Raw genomic sequence first — 17,001 nt, 5'->3', positions numbered from 1 at the left:
TTTGTAGTTTTCTTCATATAAGTTTTCCACATTTAAGTTTATTCCTAGGTGTTTAATTTTTATTATAATCATCAATAAAATATCATTGTATTTTTGGAATACTATAGATTTTTATAAAATACACTTCAACAAACCAGTTTAATTGTTTTTCTCCAGCTGGTCCCTTTACAGGGGTTTGAGTGGGATATTTAAAAAAAAAATACCTACAAAGAACAATTATTTTTCCATAAGGATTTAATAACATCATAGGAAAAATACAGTAAGTTCAAAAGGGATGTAAGACTACAGACTATGACCTCAACTATTTAAAGACATATGAAATAGTATATGCATTTTGCTAGCTAAGAAAAAACTGGCAGAAAACATCCATTGTGTCAACAGTAACCAGTTCTATTAGGTAAAAATTATAGAAAAGTTAACTGTCCCCTTTTGGTGTGTCTACAATGTATAAGTTTTCTCACAATGGGTAACTTACAAGTTTATAATCAAAGAGTAAACATTTTTAGTTAAAAAAAATGAAAAGATACCTTTTAACAAAATATTTATTTTTAATTGTGTGTGTGTGTGTGTGTGTGTGTGTGTGTGTGTGTGTGTGTGTTTGTACACCTGAGTACAGTGACTACATAGATCAGAAAACATTAGATCCCTTGGAGCTAAAGTAACAAGCAGTTGTAAGTTGCCCAACTTGGGTGCTGGGAACTGACCTCGGTTCCTCTGCAAGAGCCGGAAGTGCTCTACACTCCCAAGCCATATCTGCAGCCTCAAAAGATGTATCTCTTTACACAGCGGTTCCCCTTTACCCCCAGATAAGCACTCTACAATTTCAGTTTTCCAGGGTTAATCAAGGTCCACACACGCTGACTGAAGTAAAAACTGAAAGTTATTTAACATCGGGTCTGCTGTCACTGTTCGAGTTTACTACTAGCTGCTGTTAGTCTCTCAGTGTTCCATGTACTGAAGAAAACGGGGTTACACAGAGCTTCTACCAGGGTGTCTTGGACCGTGTGGACAGAGGACAAACAAGCCTTTCTTCAATCAATGCGGCTCTTTACTGCAGACTTGTGGGCCCTCCTCAGCAAAGGAATCCCTAACCTGATGCTATTCTATCCTTCTCTCCCTTCACACCTACACTGGCCTGTCTTTCTCCTCTATCCTTCCCTTTCTCACCTCACCCAACAGTCTATCCAAAATGTTTGCTTTCTTTAACCGTTAGAATGAAGGAAAAAGAGAACCTCAATTCCTAATGTAAAAAGGAACTGTACCTATGCAAAGAGGGAGATGCACTTCAAAAACTGTAGCCTCTAAGCTCACTAAAACCATAATTACTAACTAAACATGCTGTGTAACAACTTATGTTAGTCTAAGAAGGGATGGAAGTATCAGGAAAAGGAAATAAATGAAATCAATTTTAAATATGATCAATTTTTATCACATTACCTCTTAACACTTAATTTCTATTATAACACCATGAGAAGAAAAAAGAAAAGACTAATTCATCTCCTTACCAAATTGTTGTTCTTAGTGTCCTCTAAGCGTTCCAGAACTGATGCCAGATTTGGGTCATCAGAGTCCACAAACCATATTGGTGAAGAAGATGGGTAAGATTCCTGTTATGAGACAGTAGATGAAACATACTTACAAACAGACCAACCCAGATATGCAGTTAAAACCGCACCACTCAGCAGCAGGGTGATTATGATCCATATAAAATGCTTCAAAGGAACAAAGGCGACACTGAAATTCATGTGGAGAGACCAGACTCCTCTGTGAAGTTTAAAAATTAAAGTTGCTAAGTTTAACAGCTTAATCTTGCCTAGTCGATGTTATCCAATTTGTAAGTTTAAAAGCAGACAACAGAACTTTACCCAACGAGCAGGATGATTGATTAAAAACCAAACGTACCTTAAGAGTTCCTTTTATCAAAGGGGAGGAAATGTATCTAAGTGCCACTGAAAACTTGCAAGAGCAGGTCTATCATGACCTGAATTCTCTAGCTCTCACCTTTTCCAGAACTTTAAAATATGGATCACAATAATTTCTCAAAGTGAAAAGGCAAGTTAAAAAAAAAATCCCAACTTTAAAATTCAGTCCATAGATTTGAATAGTACCTTTTGCCTTTTAATAATGCCCTATTTCTGAATTTTATCTACATACCTAGTTCTGAATTTTTTTTAAATAAATTCAAGGAATACATGTTTCCAAATCTTCACAAATGCTGACACTTCTTTCCCAGCCCCTCTGCTCAGGGTGCTCTGGCCTTCCTTCTAAGCAGTGTAATCACAGAAGCTCCTTGGAGGTCCTTTTCTTCCTCCACCAATATACAATGCACTACCCTGAGCCAGGCTTAGGGTGGACACATCAGAGGCTGGGGTAGAAAGCCCATGAGTTGGACACCAGCTTGGATGCCCAAAGTCCCTGTCTCAAAAAGGGGGTAGGGTGAGCCGAAGAGATGGTTCTGTGGTTGAGATCGTGTATTGCTCTTCCAAAGGACCTAAGTTCAATTCCCAGCACCCATGCCAGGTGCTCACAACTGCCTTGAACTCCAGCTCCAGGAAATATGGTGCCTCTAGACTCCTCAAACACCTGCACTCATGTACATATATACCCCACCCCACCTCCACACACACAAACACATAATTAAAAATAAATAAAATAAAATCTAAAGGGATTTACTCCATTTATTTTTCCATCCCTTCTTAGACTTTAACACAGCATATAATCCATTTATTTGGTTTTTCCTTTTGCTTTTTGAAACTAGGTCTCAATATATAGACTCAAATTTGCTCATCCTTCTACCTCAGCCACCTAAGTGCCAGGGTTACAGGCTGACTCCAGAATACAATTTCATAGAGAACAGACATATTAAATGAAGACTACCATCATCTGATCTTGCCTAATCCTTTTCTTGGTGCTGATAGTTTCTCCTACCTGCTTTGTTTCTGGGGATATGAGGATCAAACATAAAGCCATGCCCAGGTACATGCTGTACCACTAAACTCTTAACAGCATTAAATATATTTGTAAATATATTTTTTAAATATAGCAGGTGTTAGAAGCAAAGTGAACAGCAGCACAGGGCTGCCACAGTCCTCATTCAGATTCACCTGCCACAGAAGTGGGCTTCTGAGTTAGCCATTCTAATACAGATGTTTGACATTTATTCATAGATACCACCAATGGTATTCTCAAACATTCTATTACATAGCCTCTAAAATGACCCCAATTAATTCTCACTTCTTGGTATTCATACCCTTGTAAAAATCCCCTCCCTTGGACTTAGCTACTCACTTCTAAATACAGCGAAAGTACCAATACCACTTCTGAAATCAAGTTACAAAAAGACAACTCCTGTCTTGCATATCTCCTGGTCTTACGATTAGTCCTGGTGATATAAAGCAGCTGCCTATGGAGAGGGAGTCACAAGAAATTGAAAAAGGATCCTCAGATTGGGCCAACACCCTATGGGAAGAATCCCGCCAGCAACTATGACCTTTCCAGCCTTCTGACCAAGGTAGCCTCCACCATCCACCAACAGGTTCCTGCATTAGGGAAGACCACAGGCCAGAGAACCCAAGGTAAGCGATGACGGACTCTGATCCACAGAAACTCAGAGTAATGTTTGTTGTCTGAAAATTCTAAATTTAGGAGGCTGAAGCCATGACTCAGAGGTTAAAGAGCACTGGCTGCTCTTGCAGGAGCATGATTCAGTTCCCAGCACCCACAAGGCAGCTCACAACCAGCTCTAATTCCAGTTCTAAGGAACCCAACAACTTCTGGCTTCTACGGACTCCTGATCACATACGGTACACAAAACTCATGCAAGCAAACACATACTCATCTTCATCCCTACCCCAAAGGTCTAAGGGCTCAAAGGTATAACTGGCTTAGAAAACTGACTGCTCTTCCAGGAGACCCAGATTCAGTGCTCCCAACCACCTGTAACTCCAGTTCCTAGGAGATCTGATGCTCTTCTGACTCTGCAGGCATTGCATATATGTGGTACACAGACATACATGCACACAGAACACCTATACACATAAAATAAACTAAGTAAAATAAGTAAGTGCTGTGGGATGTTCTGTATGTTAAATGTGTTGCTCTGATTGGTTAATAAATAAAACACTTGGCCAGTAGCCAGGCAGGAAGTACAGGCGGGACAAGGAGAGAGAAGAATTCTGGGAAGTGGAAGACTGAGGCAGAGAGACACCGCCAGCCGCCACCATGACAAGCAAGATGTAAGGTACCGGTAAGCCACAAGCCACGTGGCAAAGTATAGATTAGTAGAAATGGGTTAATTTAAGATAGAAGTAGATAACAAGAAGCCTGCCACAGCCATACAGTTTGTAAGCAATGTAAGTCTCTGTGTGTTTACTTGGTTGGGTCTGAGCAGCTGTGGGACTGGGGTGAGAAAGATTTGTCCTGACTCTGAGCCAGGCAGGACCAGAAAAACTCCAGCTACAAGTAATTTTCTAAGTTTGTTAGAGAGAAATGCGTCTATTGCTAATCAGACATGACAAAATTCTAATATCTTATCACACAAAGTACTACTGAGAAATGCTACTACTAATATATATTTTTTTAATTTTAAATGTTTTTTAAGTGAGTTTGTGAAGGAAGCATTACATACTTGTACCACTAACAGACATTCTTTTCTGCTCCTTTGTACTGTTTTCTACTGGGACTCTGGGAAAAGGCATTATTGGTAGATACTAGCTGCTGAATACATTTAAGAAGTGAAAAGCTGTATTACACAGATAGTTTATAAGAACAATGTTCTGTAATGCCATACAAGAACTATAACAGAACTAAACAGCACAAAAACTGGAAACTTTTTTTTTTTTTTGATTTTTCAAAACAGGGTTTCTTTGTGTAGCTTTGCACCTTTCCTGGAACTCACTCTGTAGCCCTGGCTGGCCTCAAACTTACAGAGATCCGCCTGGCTCTGCCTCCCAATGCTGGGATTAAAGGCATGTGCCACCACTGCCCAGCTAACATTTTACCAAATCTTAAGAAAAAGCAACTACTAAAATTAGAGTCAGTAGTGGTATCCATGTGCCTGTCCAGCAATGGTTGGTTTATTGTTGTGCTCTCATTCATTTCTTACTGGCTCCAAATCTCTTCACAGGCTAAAAGGTAAAGTGTCTTCAGACTCAACCCTGTTCTTAAAGAAAGGCACTTACTGAATAGTGTAATTTCACATTTTTCAGCCTAGCTTGGGAATACAGCATCCAGACCATTTTTACTGTTTGAGCTTTGCATTTTCTTTAGCTTTTAAAAAGTAAAAATAGGGCTGGAGACTTGGCTCAGAGGTTAAGAGCACTGCTTGTTCTTCCAAAGGTCTTGAGTTCAATTCCCAGCAACCACATGGTGGCTCACAACCATCTGTAATGAGATCTGGTGCCATCTTCTGGCCTGCAGGGATACGTGCAGACAGAACACTATCTACATAATAAATAAATAAATCTTTAAAAAACTAAAAACTAAAAATAGATCTAGAAGTTCATTGTATAGATTAATGCTTACCTAGTAAATGTCTGCATGAAGAAGCATATGAGCTATTGATGCAGATGAAAATGCCCCACACCACATTAATAGAAATTTAGGAAGAGGAGATCAGTTCCCCCTGAGATGTTTGTAATCCTGTACCTGAAAAGACAGGCTAGGTAGTAAACATAAGCACTCATATTTCCATGATTCTCAGAGGCCTTAGACCTCGTACAACAAGACTAAACTGTCAACGGTCTTTTTCACTCTACTCAGTCCTCACTAGTGCACAGAAGCAGTAGAGGTGAAACTGTTGCTGCCTTTGCACAAGTGAAGGCCCTGTAACACGGATACATGGCTGGAATCTTTCACTGCTAGTACGTAGACAGACAAAGCTGTGAGGAGACAGTGAGAGTGATGTCCATTACATCTTATATACCCTTTTAATATTGTGGTAATGATAAAGGAAGTAGACATGAGCACTCCTGGAGGACACTTGAGAGTAGGCATGTGGAACTGATTTGTGAGATGACCTGACATGAATGGACACCACTTTTACTTGAAGAGATGACTGTGCAAGGCATATTCCAACTTGGCTTGTTTTTGTTTTTGTTTTTATTTTTGTTTGTTTGTTTTTCGAGACAGGGTTTCTCTGTGTAGCTTTGCGCCTTTCCTGGGACTCACTTGGTAGCCCAGGCTGGCCTTGAACTCACAGAGATCCACCTGGCTCTGCCTCCCAAGTGCTGGGATTAGAGGCATGCGCCACCACTGCTGGCCCAACTTGGCTTTTTAGAAGATGTCTTCTCAAACACAGGAGACAGCCTGTCATTTCCAAAACAAAGGACGGTACATTTCACCAACAGTAAAGTCAAACTTTAGAGAAAAACATTCAAACTCTGGAACACTTATCCACCAGTGTAAGCTCTAAGCTTCACAGAGTATTCTGATGAGACTGGTGGTGAGATTAGATTTTGATGTTGTACAGTGAAACTTATCAATGTGTAGAAGATATGTCAACCAAATATTTTCCCAATGATCACTGCATGATGCTATAGTATCATGCAAGAATAAGATCAAGTTTTTGTAAAGTATCACACATACACAAAATATTCACAAGCTGGGAAAACAGCTCAGTGGTAAGAACACTTGCCTAGCATGCTTGAGGTCCCCAGGTTCAGTTCCCAGCACTAAGGGGCATGGAGATCCCAATGACCTAAAGTGGCTATTGCCATTAAAATATTTCTTTCCCAATGAGATATGAGGTTGAGTTTTGTTCACATTATTTCAAACTTTAAATCATCAAACAACTGGAGAGATGGCTCAGAGGTTAAGAGCATGGCTGCTCTTCCAGGACCCGGATACAATTCCCAGCACCCGGATTCAATTCCCAGCACCCACATAGCGGTTCAAAAGCATCTCTAATTCCAGTTCCAGGAGACAGAACACCCTCTTCTAGCCTCATCAGGCACCAGACATGTACATGATGCCCAGACATACATAGAGACAAAAATACACTTAAAATACAGTAATAAAGTATATTTAAATAAAAAAATCAATCAAACTAAGTGCAGAAGCAAAGACAGAACAAACATCAAACCCTGCAGTGTGGAGGGCTGGTTACTGTTCATGTTTTAATACTTCTGCTTAATTTCTAATGATAAATACCAAAGGTGTACCTGATAAAAATTAAGAGTGTAGTCCTGACTCCAAAACTATTGAGAACTGCTGCTTTCTACCTTCTCTCCTGCTAAATCCCTACCCTTCCCTCCTTGAAGAAGCAAGCACACCCCTTTCTCCAGTTTCCACTAACCTACATGCTCCACTGGTGCTCCGTCTACCACTTCCCTCCCTTGACACAAAGCCGGACCAAAGAACTCTAGCATTCAGTCTTAGTCAGGGTTATTGCTGCTGTGGTGCAACACCATTACCAAAAGCAACTTAGGAAGGCAGGATGTATTTGGATTACATATACTGAGTCACACACAGTCCGCTAAAGGAAGCCAAATCAGGAACTCAAACAGGGCAAAAACCTGGGAGCAGGAGCTGATGCAGAGGCCATGGAGGGGTGCTGCTTACTGACCTGCTCAGTCTGCTTTCTTATAGAACTCAGGACCACTAGCCAAGGGATGGCACCACCCACAATGGGCTGGACCCTCCCTGATCAATCATTAACTAAGAAAATGCCCTACAAGCTTGCCTATATGGAGGCATTTTCTCAATTGAGGTTCTCTCCTCAGATGACTCTAGCCTGTGTCAAGCTGACATAAAACTAGCCAGAACACATTCTAACCATTCCCACTGATGAACTGTCAGGTGGGGAAGCCATAAAAATCTGAGTTTTCTCTCAGACTAAAAGTCTCTTTCTGGGACAACTGGGGTCACAGGCATAATTCTGCTAGCATGGTGTAATTAGCACTCACTTTGTTCTACTGAGAGAATTCATGAAGTCAAATTTCTTCTCAGAGGGCTGTAGATAATTGTATGTCTGTTATGACATATAGTGTCTGTGGTTAACTGTCATGACTGTGGTGATGATCATTCCTTATACAATGCTAACATTTTTACTAATCTGATAAATAAGTTTCTATATAGTACAATATAACTTGTTCTGCCTTCAGAAACCAAATCAGCAACAAGAATTAAAAGAAACTACCTCTAGAAAAATTTCCAAGGACATTTCCTATATACACAAGGATTCTATCTACTGATACTCAGAGCATTACTTAAAATAGGGAGGAAATAGAAGCAGCTACCACCTGCATGTCCACTATTCGGAGACAGAATTCACCAGATGGTTCTGTCAATATCACAGAAGAGGAGACACTGGAGAAGGACCTCAGATACAGATCCACTGCTAAGTGAAAACAATGTCACAAAACAGTCTTGTTCATTGTTTCCAAAACAGTAGCCAAGTGTGACGGTATACACCTTTAACCCCAAAATTCAAGAGGCAGAGGCAGAAATCCCTGTGAGGCTAGCCTGGTCTACACAGAGTTCCAGGGCTACACAGAGAAAGCCTGTCTCAAAATGAATGAATGAATGAATGAATGAACGAACGAACGAATGAATATATATATCAGCACATAACATAGAGGGAAAAGATGACCAGAAAGATACTACACTAAAATTCATAGCAATGGGTGTTAGAATTAGAGAAGTGGGTTTGGGTTTGGGTTTTGGTTTTTTTCCCCCACTCTTGCTTCTCTGGTTTCTAAATTTCTCACAGTAACAATGTTTTGTTTTCCATGTTACAAAATATCCACCACCACCACTGGAAACAACTTTCAGCACAAACGCTGCATCATGTTCTAAGAATTCTTAAGTATCTGAGGTAGAGAACAAATTACAGCTACTCAGAACATCTTTCTAAGCGAACTGAGGCAGAAAAAATAAGGAAGATGATCTGAATCAACTCGGCTGCAAATTCTCCAGGATGATTTCAGTAGTTCCGATTAGGCATTTTTTAAAATTTATTCATTTATTTATTTTGTTTTTTTTTTCTCTTTGCCAGAGCTGAGGACCGAACCCAGGGCCTTGCGATTGCTAGGCAAGCACTTTACCACTGAGCTGAATCCCCAAACCCGATTAGGCATTTTTTTACCTAACTGTCTTCAGAAGCGATCAGAGACCACTAGTACAAAAGCGTGAGGGTTGGGGAGAAGCCTTGTTCTGTTTCTCTCCAGTAATGTTTTATTTTTGGCAATATCTGTTTCCATTCAATCTCTACACCCTCCCTCGACTAGCTGACACTTACCTAACACTACCCCTTCCCAGGCCTAAGCGCAACACCCCCAGCCCACAGACACCACCAAAAAGTTACTAAGGTATACACCATCATTCATAAAAAGGAAACCTAACCTCTCCATAATTTCCTTTCTCTCCAGAAGGCACATAGAAACAGAGATGGAGAAGGACAGATAACCACAAAGAATCTGACTCTATATTAGCTGGTCAAATAAATGAAAACAATGACTCTTTCTGGTCTGAAAGTACCATTCAGGGGACTAACATGACAGTTCTGCTATTTCCAACAGCTTCTCCATGAACTCAGCTTGGAAAGGTAATCTGTCTTGGGAGAAGCTGCTAAAGAAAGGCTCTTAGGCACAGCAGTCATTTTGTTCATTATTTCCTTTGTACAAGTTTGGCTGAACTACTTCTTATCAGTGTAAAGACTAGAAAAACAACATGTGCAGTTAACAGCATTGCTGTATGTCCATGAAAAGATGCTACACAGCACATCATTTATTTCCTTCCTTTCTTTGTAGCTGGGTCTTGAACCCAGGGCCTTGCATATGCTCGGCAAGGAGGAGTACTCTAGCCAGCTCAAAGTATTTTTAAAATAATGGTTATCACTTTCCCATTTGTACAGTACTGTTGACAAGAAGCTTTCCAGTACCATTACAAGGCAAAAAGGGATTGTTTTATGGAAAAACACAATAAACGAAATAATTTGTTTAAGATCCTAAATATTAAGTAATGCCTAAACCTCTCCCTCCTAGATTCAGACCTAACATTTGTTAATTTAGTAGCTTGCTGTTGGAGGGGCTTTTAGCAATAATGAATAGAAATTAGCTAAACAAAAATTATTTCACTAAAACTAGCCTGACAATCATTCATGAAGAAGCATCAATTTATGTATACAAGTAACATAAAGAATAAAATTTCAATTTTATACCAATTTACTTCTTGTGAGAGAATTTTTTTTTCAATTCTGAAACAGCAGTTTACTACCAAGAGTCTCCAGATGCTGCTGGGTATGTGGTAGAGCATACACATAGAGGGGAGAGAGGAGACTCAGAGTTCCATTTACAAAGCAAGTTCAAGACCAGCCCAAACTATATGAGACTCTTAAAAAGGAGGTGGAGGAGGGTGGAGAGTCAGCCGGCAATTTGCACCGAAGCATGAGAGCCTGAACTTGACTCTCAGAATGCACACACAGCCCAATGTGGTGGACACTCACATAACCCCAGTGCCGAGGAGATGAGACAAGTTGGGCTCATGAGCCAACCACCGAGGCCAATCACCCAGCCTCACACTAGTGAAAACTCCACACATGTCTGACCACCTGAATTTAGACCCCAAAACTAGGTAGCGCATTGTCTATATAATCCAAGCCAGCATTACTCTGGCAAAAGGGAGGTGCCAAGAGGAGAATATGTCTGAAGCAGGCCAACTATCTACTGGTGTACCTCGTGCAGCAGCAAACAATGAGACCTTGCCTCTAAAACAGGAGAAGGCAAGAACCAAAAGAGTGGAGACTGTCTTCTGACCTAGACACACACACACACACACACACACACACACACACACACACACACACACACAGAATACAAGGATTGGGGAGATGGCTAAGACTAAAAAGTACCTGCTACACAAGCAAGAAGACCAGAGTTTGATTTCCATGTTAAAAAAAAAAAAAAAGCCAGGCATGTTGGCTCACTCTATTAAGCACAGCACCAAAGAGATAGTGATAGATGGACTAGATGGACGCTTAGAGCCCACTGGCTAGCCACCTATTCTAATTGTGAGCCCCAGGCCAAAGAACAACCCTGTCTCAAAGAAGGTGGATGGCTCCTGAAAAGTACTACCCAAAGCTGACTTCTGGTCACCACCTGAACCCACAAACACAGGTACCCACATGAACATACACACATACACATACACACACACACACACACACACACACACACTCATACTCCTAAAATTCCAACAAGTCTATACAAGGAATGGAGCCAGACACAGTTATCTATGACCAGCACTATAAAGACAGGTATGACATTTCAAGGCCAGCTTGGTCTACATAGCAAGTTTCAAGTCAGCCAAGGCAATATAGGGAGACCCTGTCTCAACATCCCTTTACTCCCCAAAAAGGCATAATGGAATTGCCAGCTTAAGTATTTTTAAAAGACTAAATAAAAAAGAGAAAGTCACATCCTAGCTCCCAAAACAACCATACAAATTATTAAACAAGCTGCTTTGCTCTGGAGTGTGATCATAACAACTGGGTCTTAGTACTGACTGGCAACCAAGCCTGTTTACTGAAATGGAAAAACAATACCTACTTTTATATAACAGATAATCTTTCACGAGTTCATAGTAAAGAAATAGACTCCTTGAGGTTCATATATTCAAGAGCAGGACAAATTTATAAAACATGATGGGAAAAAAAACAAAACAGCCCAATTTCCATGGCCTAGAAAGAAAAACATTTATGTTTGAGTTTTTACTTCTGACACTCTTCTTCACATGTAACCAAATTACAGATTTTCCTATCAATCCTCAGTGACCCTTAAGCTTTGGTGTACCACCCATGACACTTTCTGATGTTCTCACTCTTTCTGACAAATTCTTCGCGGTTAGCTTTCTAACAGAATATAATTAGAACAGTGGCCCAGACAGTCAATAAAACAAGAAGGAATGAATGGGAAGAAAATACACAGCATAAAGTGATGACTACACAATATTCTGCTGCCACCGTTAGAAACTAGCTTAGAGAATCAGAACTATGAGAGAACATGAAAACACATAAAGCAAAACAAGACCTAAAGGGAGGAAGGGGAACTGTCACAGTGAACTGCGCATGACCCAGAAGGAGTCTTGAGGGGCAGTCAACCATGGAAAAGGCAGACTGGGAAAGGGCACAAGGCAGGAGTCAGGAGCACATTCCATAAGAGGAAGAACAGCTGATCCAGAAGGTTAGGAGGAAAAGTGGGCACAGTATCCTCAGAGGATGATTCAGAAACTGGTACATAAGTAAGTAAAGGTGAGATGCCCTTTAGCCAAACATTACAGAAACTGCACAAGGATGCTCTTTGGTAGCTTAGTGACCTGGTGCGTAGAGTGCTCAATAAATACTCCTGCTGTCCAAAGAAGGAAAGGTAAAGAATGGGTCAAACTCACTACACTAATGACCTACAACTTTTTACAAAATAACGAATCACCAGCCTTAGACAGGGTCCTTGTATTTGAATTCTAATCAGTTTTCCCTTGCTATTTTCCTTCTCAACAAATTACACCCAAATAAGCAGGTCCTGTAGATTATCAAAACACTCATATTTTAAAAGTATACCTTTTATAAGCACATACTGAAATCTTTATAGAAAAAAAAATGTATGTCTAAGTACACTTCAAATCAATCCAACAGGAATATACATGAAATAAGACTGGCCAAAAGTTTATCATAGCTGAGCCTAGGTATATAATGTCTCTCTGTTCAGCTTGTATTTGTTAGTTTTCCATAATAAAGTTAACATACACTCCTACTGAGAATCTGTAATTGTCTTCTGGTGTCTAGTCATAATTCACTAGTAGCTCACTTTTATTAATACCTACTAACAACACCACTGCACTGGTACACATCAATGCATCCCTCTGCCCAGCATCGGAGACTTAGCTTACTCCACTAACACCACCTAATCCTTTCTCTGTCCTATCTGCCTCTAAGATGGTTCTCCATGGCATGCTGCTGGCATTTTAGGTCAGATAACTCTTGGACATGGCAGACTGTCCAAACATTACAAAACATTAGCAGCCCTGTAGCCCTGGTAGCAAATATCAGCACACCACCAGCAGCATCCACCACCCACTGCAATAACCCAAACCACACTTCCATACATTCCCTAATATCAACCACTATTTTCTCAACTTACTAGAATGAAGGTGTGGCTCCCATTCTCTACAAATTTAGTACCCTATCATTTAGATCAGTTGTACCTCCTTCCCTCCCCGCCATACCTTCAACTTCTACCTGAATAATACCCTCCAACTGTCCAGGCCAGTCTACTTAGTCATTTACTCCACTCTGACTAGTTTCTACTTTCCATATTTGGAAAATCTTCACCAGCCTACAACCCTGGGCTTCTCAGGTCTGAGCATTAACTGTCCACTCACTCCAAGAACTCAACTTTCTCAAGCTTCGGTGTCTCATTCGGGTGGAGTTTCCTGGATCTGGAACACCCTTCCTCCAGCCTTCCAAATTTGAACTCACCTGTTCAACTCCTCAAAGCTTCCTCTGAGGCACACCTTCGGCTCCTGTCTCAGGGTTTCTGTTGCTGTGATAAAACACCATGACCCAAAAGCAACTTGGGGGGGGGGGGGCATTTCAGCTTACAACTCAGCTCACAATTCCATCACTGAGCTATGTTAAGGCAAGAACTCAAAGCAGGAACTGAAGCACAGGTCATGGAGAACACATCTGCTGCCTCCATGGCTTGTTCAGTTTGTTTTCTTAATACACCACAGGACCACGTGCCCAGGGGTAGCACCACCCACAATGGGCTGGGCCCTTCCTCATCAATCAATCAAGAAAATGCCCGGTAGGCTTGCCTACAGGCCAATCTTAAGGAAGTATTTCTTGCAACTGAGGTTCCCCCGTGACTACCTTTGTCAAGTTGGCAAAAAAAAAAAAAAAAAAAAAAACCTAGTCAGCACAGCTCCCTACTCTAAATTAGATGTTCCCTTTAGAGTTCACAACATTACAGTAGTTGTCATGGCTATATAAAACTCTCCAAGAAGTCCGAGTTCTCCAAGTAGGCACTGGTTTGTCAAGTTCTCAAACACCAGCACCCACAACAGATACTCTTCAGAAAGTGCCTTTCTCTCGTCACTAAAGCACACTGCGGCAGTTTGAGTTTTCCGACATAAAGTAACTAACAGTACTAACAGTAACCACCTTCTGTAGACTCTGCTAACTCTGCTAAGGTCAATTATCATAAGAAGGCCTTTGCAAACCCCCACATTTGGGGGTTATGTACTGAATTAACAGAAGGAATCTTAGCCATATTTAAACTACCACCTCGGCTCCGGTGGTAATGAAAGTGGATTCTGCACACGAGATCGATTCCACAATGAACAGCCAGCCTCATGATACACTTCGGTGGGGGAGGGAGTTCACTAACAATTCGGTGTTTTCCCAAGCTTTCGGCTTAAACGGGAAAGATAACTTCCCACGTGTCTCTCCTGCTTTCTAATCCAACCTGATCTTCCCGGGTAGTAAACTGGACAGCATCTCCTTTCCCCTGCTGGTCATGTTCAGGCTTCCTTCCGCACAAGTGGGACAGCTCGTACACTCGCCACACCACCTGCCGCGTGGAAGCTTCCATGAGCCGTTCCGAAACACGTTAGCGCAGAGCCAGGGCAGGGCTAAAAAGGATGATGGTTCACACCACCTCCCGGGGCTGCGTCCTAAACTTTTTCCTCAAATACGTAAGCTTTCGGCGTTCGTCTGTCCTCGGAGACCAAATACATAAACAAAAAAACTGGTTGAACAAGCAAGGGTTTGGAACCTGACGGGGAAAAAAAATGAGTAGCTAAAAAAAAAATACTTGCGAGCCTTTCCACCTGGGCTGCTGACCGGAGCCCACCGACGCGCCGCGGTCCCCAGGAGCGGGCCGGCTGCGGGCGGCCATGGCGACCTCGGGGCCCGACGGGGGCCGCGAGGGGCCAACAGCGCAAAGCCGGCCCGCGCAGAGCCGCGACGCGCCTCCGCCGCCTCCCGGCCAGGCAGCCCCGAGCTCCCGGCCAGGCCCGGGGCCCAGCCACCAACCGGCCGCGCCCGGGGCGCCGGGGGTCTCCGGGGCAGGCGCCCTTTGTCCCGGGACTGCGGCGCCCCCGTCCGCCCTCGCCCGGCCCCGGGGGGCTGCGGCCCGGCGCCTCACCGTGATGTTGCAGTGGAGTGTGAGCGGCGGCGGCGGCGAGTGCGGGCTGCCCGGCGGTGGCGGCGGCGGCGGCACCAGGAACTGGCAGTGCAGCTCGTCCAGCTTCCAGCTGACGATGCGGAATCGCTCGTGGTTCTTGTCGAAGATGGACGCCAGGAACTTCAGCTCGGCCTTGAGCCCTGACACGGACATCTTCCCCTCATCTCCGGCGGGAGGGGTGAGGAAAGGGAGCCGGGGCCGGGAGCCGCCGTCACGGCCGCGACCGCCCCGCGGGGCCGGCCCGGGCCGCGCTCTCGCGGCTCCGCCTCTCCCCGCCGCCGCCGCCGCCGCCGCCGCCGCCGCCGCCGCGACCTGCGTCCGAGCGCGGCTGGAAAATGGCGAGGAGCGCGAGGCCTCGGCGGACGCGCGGACCGGCGTGCGGGAGCCGGGCCGGCTACTGCCTTTGTAACCGACTCCACCCGCAGGAGGCGGTGGCCCCGCGGCTTAAAAGGGCAACAGCGACGCCGCCCCCGCCGCCGCCGCCTGCGAGAGGGCTGCCCCCGCCCCGGCGCGCGCCCGCGAGCTCCGTGCGCGCTCCCGGCCGCCCCCTCCTCTCATGACCCAGCCCCCTTCCGCCCCGCGCCGGGGCTCCCGCGCCCCGCACCCGCAGCCCGGAGGATCTGGGGCCGGGGGCACCACACGCCGACGAGCCTGAACCCCGTCCGTGCACCGCTGCGCCCGGGCCTCTGGCCAGACACGTGCGCGGCCTATCGCGCCGGCCACGTCGGCTCCTGCAGGAAGCGCGCGGGCCCCTGGAGGTGGCTCCTCCGCGCGCTTGTCCGCGGGCCACCCACTCACCTGGGCTGGGCGCGGCCAGGATGGGAGATGAGAGACGCACGCCTCGCTGCTTCACCTCTGCTGCCCTCGCTCTGCGCTGAGCCACCCACCACTTTTCTAAGTGTGGCTCCTGAAAGGTCCTTCTCGCCTTTCGACTTGTGCTCCCTCCTTCGCTCCCGTTTGCCGAAGATGATGATGGAGCCTGCCTGCTGCTGCTTATCATATTTCAGTGTTTCTCGGAAACATTTCTGTGCTCACGCTAACACAGATACTCCGCCTCCTGAGTTCCGGCTGTACTTCCCAGGCTGGCCCCTGTTTGTTGGCGTCTCAAATGTATCAAACGGATCCTTCCAGACCAACCAGGCTAAAGTAACCAACCACGTAGATACCCTGTATCCCGTCACTGCGTTAACTTACTGCTTATTTCTCTTTGTTGCTTGTCTCTGCTTAACACTGAAATCTAATTCAGAGCGGCACTCCCAGGATCCTGGGGAGGGAGAGGCTACTAGACACCAGGGTCATTTAATGAATACTTGCGCTTATCCAGAATCCCCAGTGCTTAACACAATTCCTGGCACACTCTGGGTGCCCTCACAAAGAGAACAAAGACTACATTGCAGTCTAAAGGAATACCATATAATTGGGAAGGCAGTACATGTAGATGTAGTCATGTGTTCCAGAGGCAGGGCCGGCTTCCTGGACATGCAACCTCTGTAGTACCCAGGGCTCCTAGCTTAGTAAGTCCCCTGGCCTGGTTAAATCGCTGCTGTCACCTTCTTGAAATTGTTTTGTGTAGCCCTGGCTGTCCTGGAATTCACTCTGTAGAGCATGCTGGCCTCAAACTCACAGAGATCAGCCTGCCTCTGCCTCCCAAGAGGTCAACCTCTGGTGTCATTCCTCACAGATGTCCACCATGTCTTTTGAGATAGGGTGCCTCATGGACGAGGGGCTTGCACACGGATTCTTCTGAGCTGACTGGCTGGCCATCAAGCCCAAGGATCCTCCTGTCTTCAACACATGCCTGCCCAGCTTTTTACCTGTGTTC

The 17,001-nt window shown here is 44.3% G+C and overlaps 1 protein-coding gene across 2 annotated transcripts in view; it reads right to left on the bottom strand.

Moving 5' to 3' along the window:
- Ube2q2 (ubiquitin conjugating enzyme E2 Q2) overlaps positions 1-15,695 on the bottom strand; it is a 53,255-nt gene extending 37,560 nt beyond the window's left edge. For both annotated transcript variants that reach the window (XM_036191870.1, XM_036191871.1), the window contains exons 1-2: positions 15,141-15,695; positions 1,506-1,607 (exon numbers count right to left, since the gene is read on the bottom strand). In XM_036191870.1, coding sequence (XP_036047763.1) covers positions 1,506-1,607; positions 15,141-15,332 — 294 coding nt within the window. In that variant the 5' untranslated portion in view covers positions 15,333-15,695. The remainder of the gene's footprint in view (positions 1-1,505; positions 1,608-15,140) is intronic.
- Positions 15,696-17,001: the final 1,306 nt, after the last annotated feature.

The sequence above is a fragment of the Onychomys torridus genome, chromosome 7, assembly GCF_903995425.1.
Source record: "Onychomys torridus chromosome 7, mOncTor1.1, whole genome shotgun sequence".
Lineage (NCBI taxonomy): Eukaryota > Metazoa > Chordata > Mammalia > Rodentia > Cricetidae > Onychomys > Onychomys torridus.
Note: the sequence above shows the minus strand (reverse complement) of the source record. Positions and strands in the feature narration are given on the sequence as shown.